Consider the following 25,084-nt stretch of genomic DNA (forward strand, 5'->3'; position numbering starts at 1 on the left):
TTCCCTCTTGAATGTTGAGTGGTTCTGGATAAGATGCAGATCACAGGGGAGCACGTTCCATAGTCGTATGGCTGAGATGGAGAATGACACGGAGAGATTTCGTGTTATGTAAAAGGTACAGCCAAGATGCTAGACGTGTCCGATCTGGTATTGTGGTTGTGGAATGATGATGGGTGTTTAATGTGAGAAGATAAGTATTGCGGGCACCAGTGGCTAAGAAATCGATGAAGTAAGCACATCGTGTGGAGATCGCGTGCCTTATGTGGGCGCATCCAACCTAGCTGGGAGCATGAAGGACTGATATGATCATACAACCATATATTGCATATATATCTAACACAAGCATTCATCACTAGCTCGAGGCATCTCGAATTTTCACTATTTGTGCCATGTTGAACTACATCACAGTAGTAAAGATTAGGCAAGACTAGTGTTTGGACTAATTTTTGTTTAACATGGGTTGGTAATATTTTTCTAAATTTTTGAATTGCATGTAGGGAGGAGAGCGATTTCCGGCAAGCTGTGACTGTTTGTTCTTCCCAGTTTAGGTGTTCATCCAAGATTATTCCAAGGTGTTTTACTGTTTTTTGGTATGTTAGTTGGGTACCATTGAGGAGTATTTGAGGGACTGTTTCGTGAAAGTACCGACTGATTAACTTTGGATGAGATATAAGTATGACCTGGGATTTCTTGGGGTTTAGTTTCAGACCTAGGTTCTGTGCCCATCGAGAAACAGAGCAAAGATCTGCGTTCATACTCGCTACTGCGTCAGCAGTGTTCTTGGGGCTTGCACTTATGTACAGTTGGATGTCGTCGGCATATAGATGGTAGTTGCAGGAGTGAATCACTGAAAGTATTGGTGAAGGAAGATAGTAAGTAATAGTTTAAATGGAAGAATGGTAGTAGCATTTATTAGCATAGTTTTTAAGTAACTGAGAAAACAATAAATGGTATTTTACCTGTCTTGTGACAGCAGTGACTTGCAGATAACCTTCATGGTGATACATTCCCGGATGTGTTCTCACCCGCATATTCTTTTCTGCAGTTTCATGGCACAATGATTGAATACAGATACCTTGTGTGTCCAGCAATACCAAGTAGTTGTTACAAACCCAGTATCTTTTAGTCAATTTTCTACATACTTCATTTGTTATGGTTGTGTATGGCTGTTTGCACTAGCCTTATATAAATACACAACTCACTATCTGTTGGCATGACATTTCTGGTGCCTGGGCATCTTTTCCTCAGATTTGTATCTGCCTTTTCTTCTTCAACATTATAATAATTGAGCCCAATCTCAACTCATCTACTATGCATATTTCCAATTGATAAAGTCCTAGAAGCGAACTTTTTCATTAAGTGGAGTTTATATTTAAATCAAACTTCCAAATAAATGTTGCTGACAAAGATCAGGTTCTGAGTTCCACATCACACACATTTTTAATTTGTTATTGTTGCAACAGCTTAGATTAGAGAATTTAAAAAAAGAAAACTTGCACAGTAACAAGACTGCTCTTATACAAGTCGAAGGCTGTGAATGGGGACACTAGCAAAGTACTGAGTGACTGAAGGAAATCAAGGAGAAATTTGGGAAAGGGAAGTGTAATTCACAGAGGAGAAATAAAAATTTTAAGATTTGCCAATGACATTGCTATTCTGTCAGAGATGGCAAAGGAAAGAGCTGTTGAACAGAATGATGATGATGATGATGATGATGATGATGATGATGAGGTCCCATTCTCCAAGGAGCATAGGCGACAATGTGGGAGACGTGTACTGCTGTACTAGGCAAGGTCCTAGTGGAGGTGTTTTGCCATTGCCTTCCTCTGACCATAATGGGCATGAATGGTGATGATGATGATGATGATGATGATGATGATGAAGATGACACACCAACACCCAGTCATCTCAAGGCAGGAAAAATCCCTGACCCCGCCAGGAATCAAACCCGGGATCCTGTGCGCAGGAAGCAAGAACGCTACCACAAGACCACAAGCTGCGGACTCAACAGAATGAAGAGTGGCTTGAAAATAGGTTACAAGATAAACATTTTAAAAAAGTAAAATGGAGGGAATGGAATACAGTCAAACTGAATCAGACAATGTTGAGGCAATTAGAGTATGCAATGATACATTAAAAATAGTAGATGAGTCTCTGACAGAATAAAAATATCATCGGCAGACCTTAAAGGTTTTATTTTTCCTCTGTGAATTATAATTCCCTTTCCCAAATTTCTCTTTGATTTATTTCACTCACCCCATTCTTTACTACTGCTTTTGTCAATTGAAAAAAGCTACTCAGCCTCACAAAAGAAATCCACAAGCCAGTGACAGTTATAAGCATTGTGTGCAGTCAAGGGAAATTTGGATTACTGTCATGAACAGTCACAACTCACCCCTAAAGGTATTTGTGTAGGGACAGCCAAACAAGTCTAGGAACAACAGCTTAGCAGCACCGACAAAGAATCATACTCAACTACCACTACAGACAACACAACAGAGAAAGCTATTATCGAACTATCAACAGGATCTGACCTCACTGAGGAACTGTGTTTGTGAGTAGTAGCCATTCTGTATCAATTTTCTGGTGCCCTCAAATTCAGATTGAAGAAAAGATACACCAAGCAGCCCCTTGTAAAATACCAGATCAATACTGGGTATCATCCACCAATTAGCCAGCACTCAAGTAGAGTGTCACTAGGTGAACAATAGTTAACCTGGGAGGAAGTAGAGGAAATGCTGCGAGATGAAATCACTGAACATTCAGAGAGTCCTTGGTCCTCTCCAGTGGTCCTTGTGAGGAAGAAGAGTGGCACATGGCATTTCTTGCATTGACTACTGAAGACTGAACGAAATCAAAAAGAAAGATGTGTATCCATTGATGCACACTGATGACTCCCTGGACTGGTTGAAAGAAGCTATGCACTTCTCAACTACTGACATATAGACAGCCTACTAGTACATCAATGTTGATGGGGATGACCAGAAAAAGATTGGCTTTGTAACTCCTGATGGCCTCTAAGAGTTCAAATTCATGCCGTTTGGACTATGCAAGAATCCAGCCATCTTTGGACATACGACAGACAAACTGCATCAACACCTTAAACGAACAATGTGCCTTTGCTGTCTGTATGACACCATCATTTTTTCAAAAACATTTGAAGAACATCTAAGCTGACTGACAGCGTTGTTGAAGTATGTTCAAAGTGAAAGTCTATGCCTGAATCCGAAAAAGTGCCTCTTCAGTGCCCAAGAAATAAAAATCTTGGGGCACTTAGTGAATGGCAATGAAGTCTGTCACAGTCCAGAGTAAATAAGAGTAGCTACAGATTTTTTGACTCCTCAGCACATTTGTGACATGAGAAGTTTTCTTAATATGCTCATACTACTGGCAATTCATAAAGGACTTCTATACCAAGGCATACTACTTGCAAGAACTACTGCAGGGACAAACCAACATTTTTTGGAACAAGGCATAAGAAAGGTCTTTCCTTGCTTTTAAGGAGGTGCTAGCATTGTATCCAGTTCTAGCATTCTATTAAGAGAAAGCCAAGACAGAACTACACACTGATGCTAGCAGTTTTTGGGCAGTGTCCATTCTAGCAAAAATTAAGCAATGTGCTGGAAATGTGATAGCTTATTCCTCCAGAGTACCCTCCAAGTCGGAAGAGAATTACTCTAGAACCATATAAAGTATCTTGCAGTTGTCTGGTGGGCCATCAACAAATTCCAGCCATATTATTTGGAAAACCGTTCATAGTTGTGAGCCGGCCGAAGTGGCCGTGCGGTTAAAGGCGCTGCAGTCTGGAACCGCGAGACCGCTACGGTCGCAGGTTCGAATCCTGCCTCGGGCATGGATGTTTGTGATGTCCTTAGGTTAGTTAGGTTTAACTAGTTCTAAGTCCTAGGGGACTAATGACCTCAGCAGTTGAGTCCCATAGTGCTCAGAGCCATTTGAACCATAGTTGTGAGGGATAAAATTCTCTATGCTGACTGACTAGCTTGAAGGATCTATTAAGTTGACTGGTATGGTGGGCACCGAGGCATCAGGAGCACAACGCCACAATGGTATACAAAAATTAAACCATACAAAAGGATGCTGACTGCTTTTCAAGGAATCCTTTGGTATAATACTGCAGTGTGGATGGAATCTCAGTAATTTCTGCATTAAATGATGTTGCTGCTGATCAGAGGGAGATCCAGCATTGCTGAACACCATAGAAGCCTTGAAAAATGAGGAACTGACCAAGGCAGGATTACAGTTAATAGATGTAACTTTATGTAAGAGGACCCGTGATCTATGTGGTGGAAATGGTTTCTCATCATCGCAATTATCTGGAACTTGGAAGACTCTAGACCGAACCAAATGCAGGTATTACTGGCTAGGTCTCTACCATTTCATTAGACACTACTTGTGCCACTTTAAGGAGTGTCAATGACAGATGCACATGCTGTAGTTACCTCCGGGGCATCTGGTATCAATCCTGCCTGCAGCAGCAGCATTCCACTAAAGTGGGGAGGTTCTTGAGTCTGACAAATTGGAACAACTGTATAATAGCCTGTACTGATTGCCACACTTGTTATGCTATCACCAAAGCTGTGCCAACTGCTGAAGCTCCAGAAATAATGATTTACTTGTAGAAGACATCATTCTGAAGCAAGGACTACCCTGGGAGATAATCTCTGATCATGGAAAAATTTTCCAGTTGAGACTAGTGCCAGAGATAATTTCACATTGTGACATAAGCCACAGGATGACAACTTCCTACCATTAGCAGATAAATGGCCTCACAAACACTTTAATAAGACATTGGTAGATACGCTCTCAATGTACACTGATGCCGAACAGAAAGATTGGGATACGATGCTGACCATCATGTCATTCTCATACAACACAGCAAAGCAAAACACTGCAGCCTTCATACCATTCTTTCTGCTCCACAGTCACGAGGATGAAATGACAATGGATATACTGTTCCCCTTTCAGCTGGACAATACTCAGGATGACTATGTGAAACACCTCATTACAGGATTGAAGAAGCAAGACAGCTAGCTTGCATATGGGGAAAGGCTGAGAACACTATAACTCTGAGCACCAGCCAGTGAGATACAACCTGGGAGACTTGGTATGGATTTTTACAGATTTGTGGAAAGTGGGACTATCAAAAAGGTTGCTAATGCATTATTTGGGGCCATACCATATCCTTCATCACATGAAAAGCCAAAGATATCATCAAAAAGACAAAAGAGCATAGATGAAATACTACTACAGTAATGAGGTGCAGATAGATGATGGGAGGTTCAAGGAAACTGAAGAACCACCAGATGATCATGAAGCTTCAATGGTAATGGTCACTTTTAATGCTCATAGTGTAGAAAATGTAGCAAATTGACCAGAACATGAGAATCCACAAGTGAAGTCATACAAAGGACCATTAACAAGATTTAGATCCAGGGTGCTGTAGTCAGCTCCAATAATGACTCCTCGAACAGTGTGTCACTGTTTCTCTAGGCGAGGGAGCAATGCCACCAGCTCTGTTGCATGCGGTGTGGTATAGCCATTAGCATCACTGGTTAGTGTGCTGTGGGTCACCAATTCAAACTTGCCCACCAGCAGTTATTTGTTATTTGATATTTATCATTTCTGGAATGTCTTGAAATATCTTATGCTTGAAAAGTCTGTTTAAATACTAACATGCTGGAGTATTCAATATTTGTATAAATAATCACATTCTCCATTCAGGAGATCTGGCTGTACTTTGCTGTAAGTAATAAATGTGCATTCAGTAGTAAGTATTGAACTTCATTTATGACCCTGCCATTGGATTTGGAGTTGATTGTGGTTTAGATGTGACAGTATTTTGTAGTGAACTATATTTGTGGATAACATAAGACATCCAAACATTTTATGTAAACACTAACCATTCTTATGGCTAATGCATACATTTGATTAATTAACAAATTATTATTTCATTTTAGTGAAAGAAGTTGAAACTGATACTACTCCTTTGCAACCTGAGGATAATACTGAAGGTAAAGAAGAAGGTGAGGAACATGATTATGAGGAAGAAGATGTTGATGAAGAACAAGAAATGGAAGATGATGATGAATTGTATCCAGTTGAAGAATTGTCTGAAAATATGTGCAAAACACTTTGTAAGTACGGGTTTTACAATTTTACTGCTGCTGTGATAAAAATCAGGACATGAATAATCTGATCTTGGCATTAAACCTGCATCACAAATAACCTGTGGTATCCTGTAAAATGTAAAAATTGTGGTCTGAAAGTCTTTTATTGCTATGATCAAGAGTCAACAACTAACTTAAGCATTATTTAAAGATCTCAGTATTAAAAATAATAAATAACAATTACACAGTGCAGTAGTATTAATTGCCAGAGAGTTTCCTATAAACATAAGTTCATTTGAAACCATCAGATTGATGGAGGATGACTTTATGGCATCAAGAACTTTGTTGATCCATCAACTTAGCAACCACGAACACAATGATGTCAGAAAGTGGAATTAACCTTTCTGGTTGTCACTCTTGTATCAACTACGTTACATTGTTCCATACCCCTGACAATTTCTGCACCATAGTTGGCCATCCACAAAGAAATAGTAACCACATATTTTGTTATTCAGGCAGGGCTTAACAACCTACCATTCGATGTGCCCTATGGTGAGGAACTTTTGCCCAGTATTCTTCCCACATATCCCTAAAGAAGCACTCTGCTATCCATCCAACCAGTGAAGTGTCTTGGTCTATTCTTGAACCACTCTTACTGCCAACCCCTTGCCCAATCATATTCCAGTGATCCAATAGTAAGATCTGTCCTGTGTATAAGATAATCACTTCCTATATTAGTCTTACAATAAGCAACAGCTAATGAGTAAATGGTAGAAATTTTGTGAATGAAACTAGGTAATCAGCTGATAACAGTGAACATACTTTGCATCCTTACATGGGGCCATGACAATCAAAGAGCTGTAACCTTAGATAACAGCAATTTTTATCTGCCATTAAGATTAAAATAGTCCATTCTGTTACAGAGTATATTACACATCACAATAATTTGATTTCTTTAGTTGCCTTCTGGCTCATAGCTCATTGATTCTCCTTCCTCTCTCCCACAGCCTTCTTGTCAACAGAAACAGCCTCTCTGAACTCTTTACCTAGTGATGAGTGTCCAGTGTCCCTCCAAATCATTCCACAGCTCAGCATTCCCCCTATTTCCTCCCTATCCATCTACCTTTACTCACATTCTCTCTCTCCTGACCCTGTTTCTCCACTGTTATTTTATTTTCTGGTTATGTTTCCATTATTTTCTCATGGTGACTTCAAGATTTTCCAATTTACCCTATTTTTGCTTTATTAATTCTTACCGTTATTACTTCATCTTCTTTAGCTACTTGCTCTCATTCTGCCCCTATTTTACAAAAACTTTTTCTCCTTCCTGTCTGCTAAATGGCCTTCTTTCAGTTGACACTGTTCCTTTGTTCCTATCCCATGTCCTTCCTTCCTCTCTGTTTCCATTCTGCAAAATCTTCTGTCATCTTCCCCTTCCTCCTGTTCTGTTTCATCTGTTTCTGACAAGACCATCTTTCTGCTACATCATAAGTGTATGTTTATTTATAGTATAAACTCACTCTCTGCTCCAGGGGAAAACAAAATTTTGATACCCCAGAGGCAACAACAACTTATGAGATACATACACATTAGTTTTCATTTCTTCTCTGATGTGAGTGGTGGTCTGTCTTTTCTGTCCTGGAATTTCTACAATTCTGATAACCATTTCTTCTTCTCAATCTTCTGATATATATACCCAAATTCTAAAAGAAGTTCTTTTGGCAGCTGGACATATTTTTGAAGATGGAATGACATGGCCTGATGGGTGTCACCAGTGCTACTGCCATGCTGGTTTGGAGATGTGTAATGTCATTAAGTGTCCTGTTATCAAATGTGACAAACCCATCTTCAATCCACCAGAAGACTGCTGCCCACACTGTCAAGGTGAGATAAGGATATTTTGAATATCTTCATTGTTAGCATAACATTTATTGTAATTTTGCAATGCTTTGTTCTTATTGTGCGTAATTTTTCAAAGAGTAGCATTTATCACAAGAATCCAGAAGTAAAAATGCATTTGTTTCATTATGACATGGTTTTTTTGCCATATATTCAACTCTGAATTGAAGATGACTCTGGCATCTCTACATTCAGTCTGTGAACTGAGTTTTACAAATTTATGGAAGCTATTTTTTTTTACTTTCTGTCATAGTTTTGCAATGTCATTATGGAATATTATGTTCCAGGTTTACATGTAGGCTTATGAGGATACCACAATAGTCCATTGTCTATCAAATTCTCAGGCTGTACATGAACCGAATACATTTTGGATATACTAGGACAAAATCTGCTCCATTATCATCCACTGGCATATCCTCTGGACAGTCTGTGCCTATGATTGTAGAAATAATGGTATAACATATGTGCCTTAGGACACATTCAGAAACTGTATGCTGTAATGCATCATCACTTTCACACTTAATTACAATGAGAGGGATCACATTATCTACAGAACTCATGGTTTGGTCCTCTGTGTCTTGTATTGCAATGATACCAGTATGTGTAGCTACAGGGCAGTAACAAGATTCCACACAGGCCTTCTTTAATTAGTCCTCCTGGCCTCTTTTGAAAGTCCTTGGAAGCCATAGGCTGGCACATAAATCTTTCATTTCTTTGTTATCTTCTTTCAGCATAACTGTGGTGCTGCAGTCTCTTTACCTACAGTTATTTCTCTTTTTATTTTTATTTCATAGTTTAGTAAGAAAAGAAAAATGAGTGCCAGTTCATCTCTGTATCAAAACAGTATGGCAAATTTCTATCATCAGTTGTGATGTTGTACTTCCAACTTTAACAGACTGGAAGAAAAGAATGTCTATTCTGTTTTTGTCACTAGAGATGAAAAGCAATGAAGCAAAGTTTTATTTAATATCTGATTCATTGTGATATTAGAAATAAGCACTGACTCAGTTGGTCAATAATGAAAAAAGAAGTAGCTATGACCTCTTTAATGAACTGTCCAAGCACCTGGCTCAGGTGATTTACTGAAACCCTTACCCACCCAACTCACCTATGAAAAGCTGGGTGACTTTCCTGTAACTATCATCCCCCTACCCCCATAACAGTCTCAATAGATACAAGGTATCTGCTTCCACCATGACCTACTTTTCCAGACCGATGACAAGTTACATGCCAACTTGGAGTGACAGGGTGGGCATTTTGTCTGTCATGTCTAGTGATGACCGAAGGACAATAGGATTGATACTGGGGCCATCATTTGGCCTCTGAAGGCAAATCATTGAAAAGGTCAAGGTGGTGGTATATCAGTGCAGTGTGAAACTGTATGTTCAACATCCCATGTAGTGCTTCAAATGCCTGAGACTTGGGCACATGTCATTGAGTTGTAACACCAGGTCCACCTGTAGGGACTGTGGAGATCAGTTGCACATAAACACTCCTTGTGCCCCTCCATCTGCGGTAAGAACCATTCCCCCTGTTCACTTGTCTGCTCCGTCTTCCAAAGAAGAAAGAAAATCCAAGAACACAAGACTCTTGACTGACTCATGTATCAGCAGGCCAAGAAGAAATACGATCATTTTCATCCTGTATGTATGACAATGAAATTTGCTGTGGCTATAACAAGACAATCCTCTCTAGCAACAGTACCCTCACCCTTCGTGCCTTCTTCACCAGCCTCTCAGGGATGCTTGACTACACCCACTCCCCTGGTGGTCAGTGGCCCTCCACCTACTGTTTCTCCCGCACCGACTTTGGGAGCATTAACTCCCCACCCACCTGGGTTGTTGTTCCCCAAACCACAGCCGGAGACCCAGCAACCTCCCCTGACATCTCTCATGTGGAAGGGGTCCCTTGGGATGCTCATCTTGCAGGATTCTGCTGATCTGCAACTGGGTACCAGCTAGAAGCTGAAGGAGCTACAGGTTGCTGGTTGTGGGACTTCATGTTCCTCCTCTGTCCCTGAGACTGGGACAGACAAGCCCTCGCAGACATTGAAATCATTGGCAAAAACATCAAGACCCCCAAGGTGAACGAGTTTCTTGTGGTCCCCATGTCACAGAACCTTGTGTGTTTCACCTCTGAACCTAATACAGTGTTCCTGATGGCCCTTGTGGCACCACCTATTTTGGAACTTTATCTTATGTGTTTTCCTTGCTTTCTGCTTTGCCCTCCAGGAGACTTGGTTCCCAGCATTGCAACCCTCTATCCTCCATGGCTGCTGGGGCTATTTGAAGAATCAAAATGACTATGACAGATTGTTGAGCAGAGTTTGCAATTATGTGTGGACTTTACTGTGAACATGTGTCACTCAGTATGACTTTGGAGGCTGTAGCTGTTCGTGTCAGGATATTTATAGATTTTATCATTCTAATGTGTATCTTACTCCCTGTGATCAAGTGTCTCAAACTGCATTGATTTCTCAGTTCCCTCTCCCCCTTCTCATTTTGGGTAAGTTGAAAGCCAACTACTCTTTGTGGGGTGGAACTACAACCACTGGCATCAGTAAAGCTATTGAAACTTTGCTCGCAGAGCTTAATCTTTGTCTCTTGAGTGCCAGTGCTCCCGCACATCAGTGTGGCATATGGCTCGTGTTCAGCCATTGAATTTTCCATCTGCAGCCCTGGTCTTCTCCCCTCCATCCATTGGAGAGTCCATGATGACCTTTGTGACTGTGATAATTTTCCAGTCGCCCTCTGCCTCCCTCAGCATCACTGACTTGGATGACCACCCAGATGTGCTCTCAACAATGCTGAGTGTGACCCCTTTGCCTCTTCTGTTGTCCTTAGCACCTTACCAGGTGGAGGTATCAGTGCAGCTGTCCAGAGCACAATTGCAGTCGTTCTGTCAGCAGCTAACTTAGCGATTCCCTATTCCTTGCTTGGGACCCCCCACCCCCAATCAGATTTCAGAAATCTCTATAGACACCAGCCCCCACAGTTGTACACAGTACCTCTCTGAATGGTGTTGTCTATACTGACCCAGATGCTGTCACCAAACATTTTGCTCTCTGTTATGCTCGAGCTTCTGTGTATGAGAATTATCAGCCTGTATTTCACGGCCTCAAATAGTGGATGGAGCAAATTCACTTACCTTTTGATACACCTCACATAGAGCCATTTAATTGTCCGTTCAATGAGTGGGGAATCCTCAGTACCCTATGCCTTTGCCCTGACTTGGCTACAAGGTCAGACCACATTCACCAATCAGTGGATTGCCAATGTCATATCCTTGCCATCTTCAATCGTATCAGGAGCAAAGGTGAGTTCCCGTCTATATGGTGAAAAAGTGTGATTGTCCCAGTTCTGAAACCAGGTAAACACCCCTTGAGATGGAGAGCTATTGCCCAAATATTCTCACTAATATTTTCTGCAAGTTGCTCGAAAGACAGCTGGTGGTTATGTTGGTACCTTGAGTCTCGAGGTTGTTTGGCTCTGTCCCAGGGTGGTTTTCCTCAAGGCTGTTCTACTGCTGACAATTTTAGTCTGCTTGGAGTCTGTGAGCTGATCAGCTTTTGCCTGGTGTCAATACAGTCAATGTCTCTTGTTATTAGCAGAAGGCTTATGACACCACGAGGCATTGTCACATCCTTGTTACCGTTTTTTAGTCCAGAACTTCTTGATGCAACTGTACTTCCTGGGTTCAGGTTGGTGCTTCCCACAGTATCTCCCATATATAAGAGAATGGGATCATGCAGGGCTCAGTTCTGAGTGTGTCCTTTTTTCTAGTGGCTATTAATGGCCTAGCTGCAACTGTGGCGTCACATTGTCGCCCTCTCTGTACGATGTTGATTTTTGCATTTACTATTGCTCCTCCACTGTGGGTATTGCTGAAGGCTGATTGCAGGATGCCATATGAAAGTTGCAGTCCTGGCTTCTTACAATGGTTTTGGGTTTTCAGCCACCAAGATATGCATTACACACATCTGTCACCACTGTATTGTCCATCCACAACCAGTACTGTACCTCAACAGCCAATTTCTCAATGTGATGGAGTTTTATCACTTTTTGGGACTTGGTTGATATGGCTTCACCATCTTTGCCACTTTAAATGAAAGTGCTTGTCATGCTCTAATACTCTTTGCTGCCTCAGTAACACCAGCTGGGGTGCAGACCACTCCATGCTGTTGCAGAGCTCTGATCCTGTCTGATCTTGATTATGAAAATCTGGCAAATGGATCAGAATCACCTTCGGCTTTTTAGATGGTGAACTCAGTACACCATTGTGGGGTTCTACTTGTGACAGGTGCCTTTCTGATCAGCCCAGTGAACAGCCTGCTCACAGAGACTGGGGTCCCTCCACTACAGATCAGGTTCCAGCAACTGCTGCTCAATATGGGTACACATTCACTGCTTCCTTGAGCACCTGAAGTATCATGCCATTTCTCCTGTTAGGGAGATCCACCACCCACAAAAGAGCTCCAGGACTAGAGTCCCAGTCACAGTTGGTGTATCCAACTTTTCCTATTGTCGCCTCTTGTCAGGGAGCAATCACATATGCCCCCATAGTGTATACCCTGTCCTTGACTCTGTCTCGATCCATCCTTTGGACTGAATGACTTTGTTGATCCCATGGTCTTTCTCCACCTGTTTCTGGCCACACTTGATTCATTTCCATGTTCAGAAGTGGTATACGTTGATGGCTGTATGGTGGACAGACAAACCAGTTTTTCCCATATGCATGCAAGATGCTAAATGAATGCCATGTGTTCTATGCAGATTTGGTGGCCATTGCTAAAGCCCTCAGTCAAATGTGTTCTTGCACCAGCAAGATATTCTCAATAGGCAGTGACTCCCTGAATAGTCTTCAAGCTATACCATTGGTAGTGGCTATACCATTGGTAGTGGCTGTCCTGGATCTCCTCTCTTACCTTCATCAAGCTGTACAGCCATTTGCCTTTGTCTGGAATCCAGTTCATGTTGGTATCCCAGGAAACAAACATGTTGACTGCTTGACCAAGTTGGCTACCAGGCTGCTGACTTGGAGATGGGTATACCAGAACCAAAACTTCAGTAGACCCTAAGCCATCAGTTGCTAGAGACCTGGAACACAGATTGGTGTGCCCTGGTTTCTCCAAACAAACCATCAACAATAAACAGGACCACAACCATGCAGCAATATTCCCTTTGTGCTTCTCACAGCAAATCTACCATTCTCCAACATTTTTGCTTTGGCCATACTTGATTGACCCATGGCTATGTCCTCTGATGTTAGGGTCCACCCCATTGTTGATGTGTCTGCCTGACAGTGGTCCACATCCTACTAGAGAGCCTTAATTTGGCCACGTTATAGCAAAGCATTAAACTTGCTGACATGCTGCCTCTGGTGCTAGCGGACAGCATCAAAACATCTGATCAAGTTTTACGTTTGCCTGTAAAGTTGGTTCCTATTCCCCTCTGTGAAGCCGGGCACATTTGCCTTCTTGGCTACTGGAGGGATTGGAAGGATGCCCCAGTGCCTGCACTGGCCCATGTGTCCCAGGGCTGCCCTTGGTTGGTGGCCAACCTAGCTCCTGCCCTTCCCACCTTTTGTAATTATTCTTATTGTTTTACATCTTTTGTTGATTTACTGTCCATCATCATTGTTCATTTTCCTGAAGTGTTATCATCTTATGATACTGCAATGTCTGTGGTGCATCTGCTCATGATAAGTGGAAAATACAGGTTTGAGTCCCTGTCCGGTACAAATTTTCATTGTTGTCATTCCATTATACAGCTGATGGTTGTCCATATTTGCAACTGCAAATACATTTAATGTATGTTATCATCTTGTCCACATGTTAGTTTTCTTGTGGTAATAGAGTGAGAATCTTACATTGCATAAGATGTCCCAGGGGCTTCCAGCTGCTTTCTGGGTGGAGCAACTCACTCACCTACATCCTCTTACCCCTCTCTTACATCTGCTTGCTCCTGTCTCTTGGTTTTGTGGATTCTCAGTTAAATCAGATTCCTCGGTATTTGTCATCTGTGTCTTTCCTCATGAAAGACTCATCCTGGCTTGATGCATATAATATGGAGGGGTTGATAGCCTCATAGTTTGGTCCCTTTAACCGCAGCAATCCAATCCAATCCAATCCAAAATTATGTTAATAATTACATTCAATAGATTATGGTATTATCACTCAGTAGTTCATGTGTTGCACTTAATCATAAAGTAAAAACATTGACTTAGTAAATTAGACTTCATAACTTTATAAAATTGTGTCTTGTCTTCAATAGACTTTATGCTTGTGGCAAGCTTATTGATCAGCTGAAGGCCCATGTGAAATGGTCCCTTTTGATGAAGTTGTGTATAAGCGTGTAACACATACGTGTTTCAGTTTATCGTAGTGTAACATTTGTGAATGTCACTGTTTTTCTTTAGACTGCATTCCATTGGCACTATGTAGTTTTTTAAAGAATTTTACTGTCTCAGAACAATGTTAAGATTTCAAACTTTCTGAAAAAAGATATGCAAGAGTCTCTAGTTTTGCTTCCATTAATGGTCGTCATGGTTCTCTTCTGCCAAGAGCAGCTGGAGAATTATCCCAAAATTATGCGGCGATGGGATTGATGGGGTTAAAGGGACCAAACTGTGAGGCCATATCTTACATGAGCCTGTATGTATGAACAGTATGCACTTTCTACTGTTTTCTGACTTGTAGCACATTCAGAGCCACTAGCAGATACAACAAAAGTATTAGCTTATTTGTTATTTCTTCATTATCTAAATGTTACATTTTAAACTGTTTGTTGTTGTATCTCCTCATGGGAGGCAACAGTTTGTGCGTAACTAATGAGCAGGTTGTACTCGGGGCTGGTTTTTCTTGCACCACCCTGTACTTTCAGATAGAATTTCAGTTAATGATTTCAGTTGCTTGTCTTTGTACATAGCTTTGACCTTTTGTAAGTGATTTCTTATGAAAGATGAAATAGATTTGTTTGTCAGCGCTCATTTAAACCCGTATTGAGATATACTCACTATATCTTTTTTGTTAATGAGGCCCACTGTGGCATATCACTTGTTCTAAATAAAAGCTATCAATGGAATGTCTATTGCTGGGTTAAGTAAGCTATCAATGGAATGTCTATTGCTGGGTTAAGTAATATTTATAAAACTTCATGACATGACCACTCTCATAAAGGATCTCAGATGATTTGTCCTTTCAGAGATAGCTATGCTTGCAATGAGACGGTTTTTCTTTCTTGCAAAGAAAAATCTTTCTTCTTGGGCATATGGATACTCTTTTGAAAAGTGTAGTATGTGGTAGTTCACTTTTTATTGATTTCAAGTCAATAAATTACAGCCTGTAAGACTGCACTTTAGTCTCTTCAGTCTTATTTTCACTGTCCATTTTGTTCCCTCCTTTACCTTTTCAACTCATATTTCAGTTATTCCTTTCATCTAACATTTTTCATTCATATCTTTAAATATCATAAGTTTGTTGGCAACATCCCTTATATGAATTGTATAACATTTAATATACATTGTAACATAAGAGATATGAATTGCATAAGACTCAATACATCTGAATATTATAAGATATAGTAACTAACAATAAAAATTTTGTGCATACATGAGTATCTGAACTGTTTCTATAAACTGGAGAATGCATGTTTGATGTGGTTAATACAGGATTATAAAACTTAATCCATTGAACACTTTCAGATAATGCAGAGGAACAACCACAGCATCAACCAACTACTGGATGCTTCTCTGTTGATGGTTTATTCCACTTGGAAGGAGAAACCTGGTCACTGAATACATGCACAAGATGTCTTTGCCACTCTGGCCAGATTATGTGCAAAGCTGAAGAGTGCCCACCAACACCATGTTTGCAGCCTGTCTTTCACAGTGACAGATGCTGTCCATCCTGTCCTAATTTCACATTACCGTCAGTGGAAGATAAAGAAGCGTGTGTCACACACAGAAGAGCTCATGGTGAATTATGGAGAGAACACAGTTGCAGCAGCTGTATCTGCAATGATGGAAAGACAGAATGCTTCTCTGAAAAATGTCCTGAAACACAATGTGAGATATCAGTATTGATTAAAAACCAGTGCTGCCCAGTTTGTCTTGGTGAGTTTTCTTTCATTTAATTGACTCTGCGAGCTTTGATCTCCAAATCTTTCTATAAGTTTTCTTCACCTATCCATTCATTTTAGCAATTACATGAAAATTCTGTATGTTGCTTTTGTCTCACACTCTTTAGATATTCTACAGAAAAACTATCTAGAGCTGTAAAACTGAGATCAGTTATATTATGTAGTCATCTATTTTAAGCCAATTACTTTAATTCCTACAGATAAAGGCATATCAAGCAGCTGCACTGTTGGAAACATAACATATAAATCTGGAGAGAAGTGGGATGAAGATGACTGTAACAAATGTGAATGCCTGAATGGAGAAAGATTTTGCATTAGACAGACCTGCTCAGAGAAATGCCCAAACATGGTTGCAAGATCAGACTGCTGTTCTACATGTGAAGGTAAAAAAACGAATTAATGGTCTATATATTTTTGCCCTAAATAAAGTATCAAAGATTTTCATTTATACTTCAGCATTATTCTTGTTTGTTATCTAGATATTTAGAAATGGAATTTTATTCCTCTATGACACAATTATATTTGCTTTTGTGTGAGTAAGGGTGTTTGCTGTTGTAAGAAGGCAGTCATATTTTCATGGTGCACCTTACATTTTGGGTGTGTCATATTTTCCTACTTTCTTGCCTTGTCCTAGCTACTCTGGTATTATTACTATTCTACCTGAACTGTAGCAGGTTTGTAAGTAACATATGCCAGTTCATTTTCTATTTAATTCACCATTACATGGTGCGCACACACACACACACACACACACACACACACACACACACACACACACACACACACACAGAGAGAGAGAGAGAGAGAGAGAGAGAGAGAGAGAGGGGGGGGGGGGGATAGAGAGAACTCACAGTTCTCTGCAGGAATTCATGGTTGCTATCACTCATCACGTGATGTCAGTACAAAAAAAATCAAATTTGTTTGAAAACTATAGTGCATTCAAGTAATAACTTATTATCTTTCTTTGCATTAACCTCCTTGATGTTGAAACTGTGTCACTAAGCATCTCAGGTTCAGCTTTCTACAAACAGTTTATTTTAATTGGTTCATGTGAAATTTCAAATAAAACCAGTAACCACATATATTAGTTTATAATCTGCATTTATTCATGAGAAGAGTAATGCCAGTTCAGAATAACAAAACATAGCACAGTAGCTGACATCACTGCATCACACTTATCATAGGAGAGCACATCAGAAAACACATCAGCTCAACATTTCAGCAATAAACAAAATGCCTGTCAGTGCCACAGCTTCAAAAAATGGCTGGCACTCTGCAAATTTCAAATAAATTTTGACCTCCTTACACAATTGATTAAAAGTGCACAATATTTGTTATACAAATGTATCAGATTTCTAAGATTGTCATGACTAAATTTCATAGTTTCATAGTGGATGCTATTTATGGAATTACAATTTATGGAATTACAATTTATAGTGTTTATATTTTAAACATCACTTTTCTCTTTAGAGGGACTTTTCAAGTGTTGTTTATTAAGTTAAAATTATAAAAGTCTAAAATGAATTCAGGTGTGATCAAGAATACCAATAAGGTTGTAATGCTACTGATCTGATTCTCACAGTCTCTCCTTGGCAGCACCACTTTTGATCACCATAATGCTGGAAGTATAAATGAGTGCAGAATAGCATTTGCTCAAAATTGTACATACCGTCACCATTTATATTGTGTTAAAACACACATTTATTCTTCACAAAGTTTGATTAATAGGAATGGGAACAGTTTATCAACTATGAAAATTATACTAGCACACTGAACCAGACCAGCACATACAATTACAGTGGCAAAGTTAACTGTTCTATTGAGTCACAAAAACAGTTCAAATTCCTATGAAAAAGTCACAATTCACACTTAGCACAATCCCGTAGTAATTTATCAGAGAAAAACACACTCTGGTTGTTCAATTAAGTCAATATGTATCCTGTCCAACAATCACTAATTTTGATGACAATAGCTTTCCATGCCAGTTGTAAATCATAACACAGTTTAGTAAAGACATTCATTAATTTATGTTATACAAATCACTCAGAAGTTATTAAACATCAAGGATCTTGAGTTGCACAGTTTCTGGTGTGCACATTTCTGCATACAGAACCACTTGTAATGCAACTGACACAGTTCATACTCATAAGCTTTCAAACTCTTTCTGAAATTTTAAAAAGAATTGCTACACCAACTGGCAAAGCTGGACAGTTTTTACCATGAAATACTGCGGAGATATAATAATAAAATCCTATGCTAAGTTTGTGAACCATATTTAAAACTATTTAGCAGGCAAGACCCTAAGAAACATATTAATATTATTTATTTTATGACCTGCCTCACAAACATAAGTCTGATTCAGCACAGAGTTGTAAGAGAGCTCAAATAGCAAAAGTTACTTGAACCCAACAAACCTCGGAGCATTCTCAAATCAGCCAGAACTGAGATGCAGAACATCATGCTGCCTTAAGAGCTAGAGAGACAGAACAGACAGAAGCCCATCACATTTTAGACACTTAGCATCACTTGTCTCATATGGCTTCTGAGACATTTGAAGATCCACAATGACAACTTCATTTACATGCTGTACGAAGGAGTTATCATGTTTTTACATATAGAACATGGAAGCCTTTTATAAGGCTGTATTTCATTATGAGCCATTAACTGACTATGTAAAACATTGATTAGTCATCTTAAGGAGAATTCACCTATATATCAGCATAACATACATTTATACATACACACATACATATCTACATCACTATGTACCCACTATATACTATATACCACTGTCTTCCTTACTCACCATCACAACAAAACTACTAGTATTTTGGCACAGAAGCCATTAACGGCTAGTTACTTATAAATTATAGCAGTATTAGAGTAAAGAAAAAAAACCTAGTTATCAGCAGGAACTGAAATATGGCAGATGAGGTAGAGCCACCGAGTTGTGCCACAAGGCATATTTTGAAAATGTGAATTATGATGCAATTTAAATGTTTCATATTTTGATAAAATTGCTATCCAGTGAGACTGGCAAGGAATAAAATGCATTCTCGATCCTCTGCAACGTAAGCTTCCCAGTGAATGCTGAATTTTGAAAAGGTGGTTACTTTTAATAAGTAAATATATTTGCAAATTATGTTTTTAATTTAATTTCTGTTTGTTTAATATCCTGTAGTGAGGACAACTTTCTAGTTTCCCCCAAACATTGTGGTCATTATCAAACTGGATTGAGTGCTGTTGTTATTTAAATTGTTTTGCAATCTATTGGTTTGGATTATTGCAAATTTCAAACATGATTATGATCATGGTTTGTCAACAAACATTGTTCTATTTGCTACACATAAGACTATAATACAAATTTTGTGACCTTGGATAAGCACAGATATTTCACATAGTTTTTTGAAGACTGACATTCCAATTACAAGCATATTCACTGAAAAAGGAGTGTGAAGATTTCAGTACCCAACAACATATTCTGCAAGATTCAATACCTCCCTAGATTACTTAGTGAACTGACTGATACCATGACTAAACTGTTGTGTGCTACATTGAGCCAGCTGAACACACAGCGCCTGCAGTTCAGCAGGTAGTCTGGGGTGAGAGGTTGCATCAGTTGGGGTGGGTACAGGAGTAAAGAGACGAGAGGTGGGAGGGAGGATTGACGAAGAGCAGCTGGCGGCTCAGCTGGAGGCAACAGGTGTCCAATACAGGAATGTGGGAGAGAGAGGAAGCAGGAGCACGGAGTAGGAATGCGACACACGGGCACCAGAGCTGAAGACATTGTGTAGTGCATGATTGCAATGACATGGAAAAGTGGATTGGGAGAAGATGAAGCACAGAGGACTGTTGGATAGGGTGGATAGAGGGTATGATGCAGTTTGTTCACAGTGACTGAGGCCGGGAGGATTAAGGGAACAAAGGATGTGTTCAAAGGATAACTCCCATCTATGCAGTTCAGAAAAGCTGGTGTGGGAGGGAAGACTCCAGATGGCACAGGTTGTGAAGCACCCATTGAACTCGAGCACCCTGCTTCCTCTCTCTGCTGCATTCCTATCCTGCACATCTGCTGCCTTTCCCTCCCACATTCCTGCTCTGCCTTCACCTGCTGCCTTCCTTCCAGTCTGCCAGATACCCATCCCCAGCCTTCCCTCCCACTTCCCACTTCTTTTCTTCCTCTACCCATCCCACCCAACACAGCCCCAGGCCACAGGCTATCTGCCGAACTGCAGTCATTGTGAGTTCATCACAATGTAGTGTTACGTGTGTGTGTGTGTGTGTGTGTGTGTGTGTGTGTGTTTTAAAGGCAAAATACTTATATACTTATTAAAAGAAAGAGTGAGATACATTTTATTTGAACATTTCACATCGAGAGAGGTAGTGTCACATTTGTTGAGTGACAAAGCAAAAGTGGAAATGAATTTCTTGTAAATATTTGGATCATTTACAAAAGAATACAGCAGAGTTATGCGCACCTATTTGTCACTGCAAATGAGATGTGAATCCATCATTTCAGGTCAGAAATGGAAGAGTAGAATAGCGTTCAGATCAGTGGGTGGCATTCAGTGGCCTGCCACTATAAAAAGTCTGAGTTGATCAAATCTGGCAGTGTTTTATGGCTGTAAAAATTATTTTTCTCATTGACTACATTTCAGATGGTAATAACTGGCAAATAATATGGACCAACACAACAAATAATGTGAAAATATGCCTGTATTGCAAAAGGAAAAAAATCTCTCATCAGGAGTATGAACCTGTTAACGAAGGTTCTTGGCAAAGACAAAATTAAAGTATCTGATTTGTGACTTCGACTACCCATCACATTCATCAGATTTTACACCTTAGGACTTCCAGGCAATTCTGCATTTAAAGATATGGCAGTTGTAAATGCATATTTTGCACACTTTGCAGAATCACACCTCAGGCCTATCGTGAGGAATGCTGATAAGCTAAAAACCCAAACTAATGATGAAGCAAAGCCTCTGTAACATGTCATATTTTAAAATGTTTAAATTTAGCCACTAGTTATGTTGTGTTTATTTATTTAAGGATTAAATACAAAATCACAGAAGAAACCTGTAAAAAATGTTTATTTTTAGTATAATCTACTCTCTAGAAAAACATAACTCAAAGTCTAGTAACCTGAAAGGTGACTCTACCAAAACATAACTGCAGCTTCGATCTGGGAAAAAAAGTCATACGTTTCCATACCACAAATTTTGATCATCCCAAGAATATTCCTGGGCATGAGTAATTTTCCTTTCCATTGTATTACTGCCTACTTCCACACTTGATAATCACATCCTACTTGCAGATGGGGAAGGAACACTTAAGCCTCTTGACCATTACTTAGAAGTGGTTCTATACTTTCACAAATTCTACTGACTCACTGAATATTTTCATTTCCAGAAAAGGAAACCTTGCTGCTAAAGATACAGATTGAATTCAGTTGAATTCTGCATATGTTGGCAATGATTCATCTCTTGTGTTTTAGTTATACAGAGGTGTTTTAATTGCCCATTACACTTTTTAGATTTAAATTTTCAGCTTTCAAAATTCAGTTTTATAAGGTTCACTGATTAATATTTAGTGTCATAAAAGTTCCTATAATACAAACAGTTAATGTTTTTATTGTTGTTTTTTTGTTGCCCCAGGAGAATCTTTTTTTAGCCTTGGAGTTCCAAATATCATACACCTGTCTAAAGCATGAAGCTACCTTAATAGTAATTTAATGTCAGTGCAGTTTATCTGATTTATTCTGCTATTCTGGCCAAACTCACAAAAATAATATTGTTAATTCTTTCACAGATCATGCATCTGGAAGAGCACCTGCAGAAGGGCCATTATTTGATGAGAGAACATACAGCATTATTATTGGACTACTATTTTTCCTGGTTGCTGTAATGGCATTCTACCTAATGTGGCAGTGTTACAGAAAGAAGCAATACAAACTGGGCAGTCTGAAATCGTGTCCCAGTTCTGCATATAATAATTATGTGCACAGAGATTCTTTTGCACCACCTCGCTATACTAGTGGGGACAGGCAGTCTAAATGTGAACCTTGTCATTACAAATATGTCCCTACTTATGACACTACACAGTTTAGTGACTTTGTAAAATCACCATCATTTGGAGCAACAGAAAAGACTGCATTGGCTCCTGTATGAATGACTAATGACTGAAGTAAAAAATGAATCGTCTTTTTTGTTTCTACAAAAAAGAATAAAAGATAGTTTCACTATCAAGTGTTATAGTTCCTCGGTTTCCATCCACAAAAAGACATCACTCTAAACACTTCTCATAAACTGCTTTGAAAGACTTGCAAGCTACAATCTTTATAAAACAGCAAGAAGATTATGTAAGAGTGGTTTGAGAGTCAAGTGCATTCTGGGGAAACTGAAATCTGATAGAATAATACAAGTGAACAATATGCAAGACACTATGTCTTCAGGTTTTACAAGGAATATAGTATTAAAGGTGTATGAAAGAGCTTGTTTTCTGCTTCCATTACTGTGTAAAATCTTCTATGAAAGTTTGGTTTTACTGTTAAAAATGTAAGAGGTTATAACATGATTTTCTTGTATCCAGTAAAGGAAAGTAAATCTCTGTTACAGTGATACAAATGCAAATTAAAAAGAAATGATATACATGAGGATGTTTCCTACTACTTGAAAATGCTTAAGAGTTAAAGCAATGTGTGTAAGAAATTGTCAGCAGTAAGAGAAGAAGTATTAAGTACTTATATGTGTATTTTTATGAAGAAATTAAGGTAAATTTTATAGCATTACAATATGAACAAGTGATTGTGCTCTCTGAAGAGTTGCTGCATCCAAGCACTGAACTATTTTCAAAGAATTGAAATGGCACATAATGCATCTAATCTTTATGGTTACTCATTTGTCCTTTTGGCAAGTCATGTGCAGATTTGAAAAAACAAACACACTGAACTTTTAATTTACTGGTAATAAACTTTGAAAGCAAAAAATGCAATTATTTTCTAAGGAGAGAAATACACTGGCTAAAAGTTTTAACTCATAGTTCTACATTGACTATAATGTGGCAAGCTGAAGAAGTATACTGAGTTTAATACTGCTAAAATAGTTATTACATAAAATCAGATTACAGCTTTCCTACTAAGAAAAAGACTGCTGTTCTATGTATCCAGAGTATGCATACAAATACACATTTGAAGTTTCCTTCAATGAGTTATATTGATCTCATACATTTGTAATGGCGTTAATACCTTCATTTATGTGAAATGAATGTAGAAAATTTATGATGGATTTCAGAAGAAATCTCTGTATGTCAAGCATAATTTTTAATTATTTTATTTAAAATCACAGCTATACTGTGAACATTTCTCCATGACAGTATGGATGCCTGTGCTGACATACAGTGCTCTTCTCTTCATTTATAAGGTGTGAAGTTTACTAAATGAAATGAAATGTGGCAAAATTTCATTATTTAACATTCCCTGCTTACTGTCAATATTGTGGGCTTCCAGATGTGTGCCATCTATAACTTAAACTTAAACATTTTTCCACAGCTGTTGTATTATTTGCTGCCAATGTATGTAACTTCTGTCACTAAAATTTTAGCCTACAAAGTCAAAACTATTCTTCAGTATATATGAAACTGTGATATACATTTAAAGGAATAGAGTCTCTTATATTGGCACCATATTCATTTCTTCATTTGAAACGTGAATGTTAGGAATTCTAAAAAAGTAATTATTTGCCATCAAATAAATAAATCTGTTTGTAAGAACGATGTTTAAGAAACATTTGAAGTGACACTTTTCTCAGACGAATAGCCTAATAAATTGATTTCAAGAAGTAAATGTTGAGGAACTTATTGTTTCTTTTTCTGGAATGATGCAATACAGATGAGGACATATGTATGATTCAGCACAGACAATATAGGAAATATCAACTGAAAGTTATGTTTTCAGTAATATGTTGATGTCAGAATTTAGTATTTTTGTAATGAACTCTACATAGTAAAAATATACATTTATATTGCTACTATATGACACTATCATGACCAATAGCTGACACTGATATTACTGTATTTAGTTTCACCAAAGCATAATAGCTGAAACTCAGTATTCTCACATTTTATTATTTATGCTACTACAGAAATTTAATTTCATATAAGGTATACAACATATTTTATTACATATTATTTTCACTTGTGCTGCACACTTTAGGTAAAGTGCTTACATGAACATAGATATGTCTGCTGACTTGGGTGAAATACCATGAAAATCATTACTCCAGCCTCAATGTGCCTTTAAGTGAGGCAATAAATTTGCAAGTGACATCTGGTTTGTGTTTTTGTCACTGACTGTTTCGTGTTACATATATTCAGTGTTAAGAATAATCTGCGTGAATAAACAACATCTACACGTACCACAACCATGAATTTCCTCGGAAAATTTAAAAAAGTCACTTTTGTATTCTTTCGGTGCATCAATGAGTACTTAAAGATAATCATGTATGAAACACTATCTTGTCTTAAGAGAGAAAGATGTACTGTTTGAAAGTTTTTAAATAAATGTGCACTGGATTACTTTTTGTTGGTTGTTACTCAACTAACCACATTTTCTGCTTGTGTATTTCTATTTGTGTATGTTTTCCTAGGGCATATTCCTGTTTCAGGATTGATTTTATATGATTTGAATGTGCTACAGCTCAGTATTGTGTTAAGATCAGAAATGCAACTTGTCATTCATTCCATAGATTTCTCAAGAAATCATGTGAGCAATATGATAAGTCCTGGATGATGTGTTCTGCGCAGTGTGTTAATGCAAAACTTCAAAAACTACCCAGCTATAACAGCATTCGCATGTGACTGACACACTGCCCCTCACATGCCATTGTTTGCATGTGAATGTTTCCGGCAACAAGTTACTTG

General features: G+C 38.8%; 1 protein-coding gene across 1 annotated transcript in view; it reads left to right on the forward strand.

Moving 5' to 3' along the window:
* Positions 1 to 24,739, forward strand: part of LOC124592155 (cysteine-rich motor neuron 1 protein-like) — a 44,296-nt gene extending 19,557 nt beyond the window's left edge. Inside the window, exons 5-9 of the mRNA XM_047131808.1 lie at positions 5,979 to 6,155; positions 7,854 to 8,012; positions 15,729 to 16,139; positions 16,366 to 16,548; positions 21,977 to 24,739. Of these exons, the coding sequence (XP_046987764.1) occupies positions 5,979 to 6,155; positions 7,854 to 8,012; positions 15,729 to 16,139; positions 16,366 to 16,548; positions 21,977 to 22,335 (1,289 nt within the window). The 3' untranslated portion in view covers positions 22,336 to 24,739. The remainder of the gene's footprint in view (positions 1 to 5,978; positions 6,156 to 7,853; positions 8,013 to 15,728; positions 16,140 to 16,365; positions 16,549 to 21,976) is intronic.
* The last annotated feature ends 345 nt before the right edge of the window (positions 24,740 to 25,084 follow it).

Source organism: Schistocerca americana, chromosome 2 (assembly GCF_021461395.2).
Source record: "Schistocerca americana isolate TAMUIC-IGC-003095 chromosome 2, iqSchAmer2.1, whole genome shotgun sequence".
NCBI lineage: Eukaryota > Metazoa > Arthropoda > Insecta > Orthoptera > Acrididae > Schistocerca > Schistocerca americana.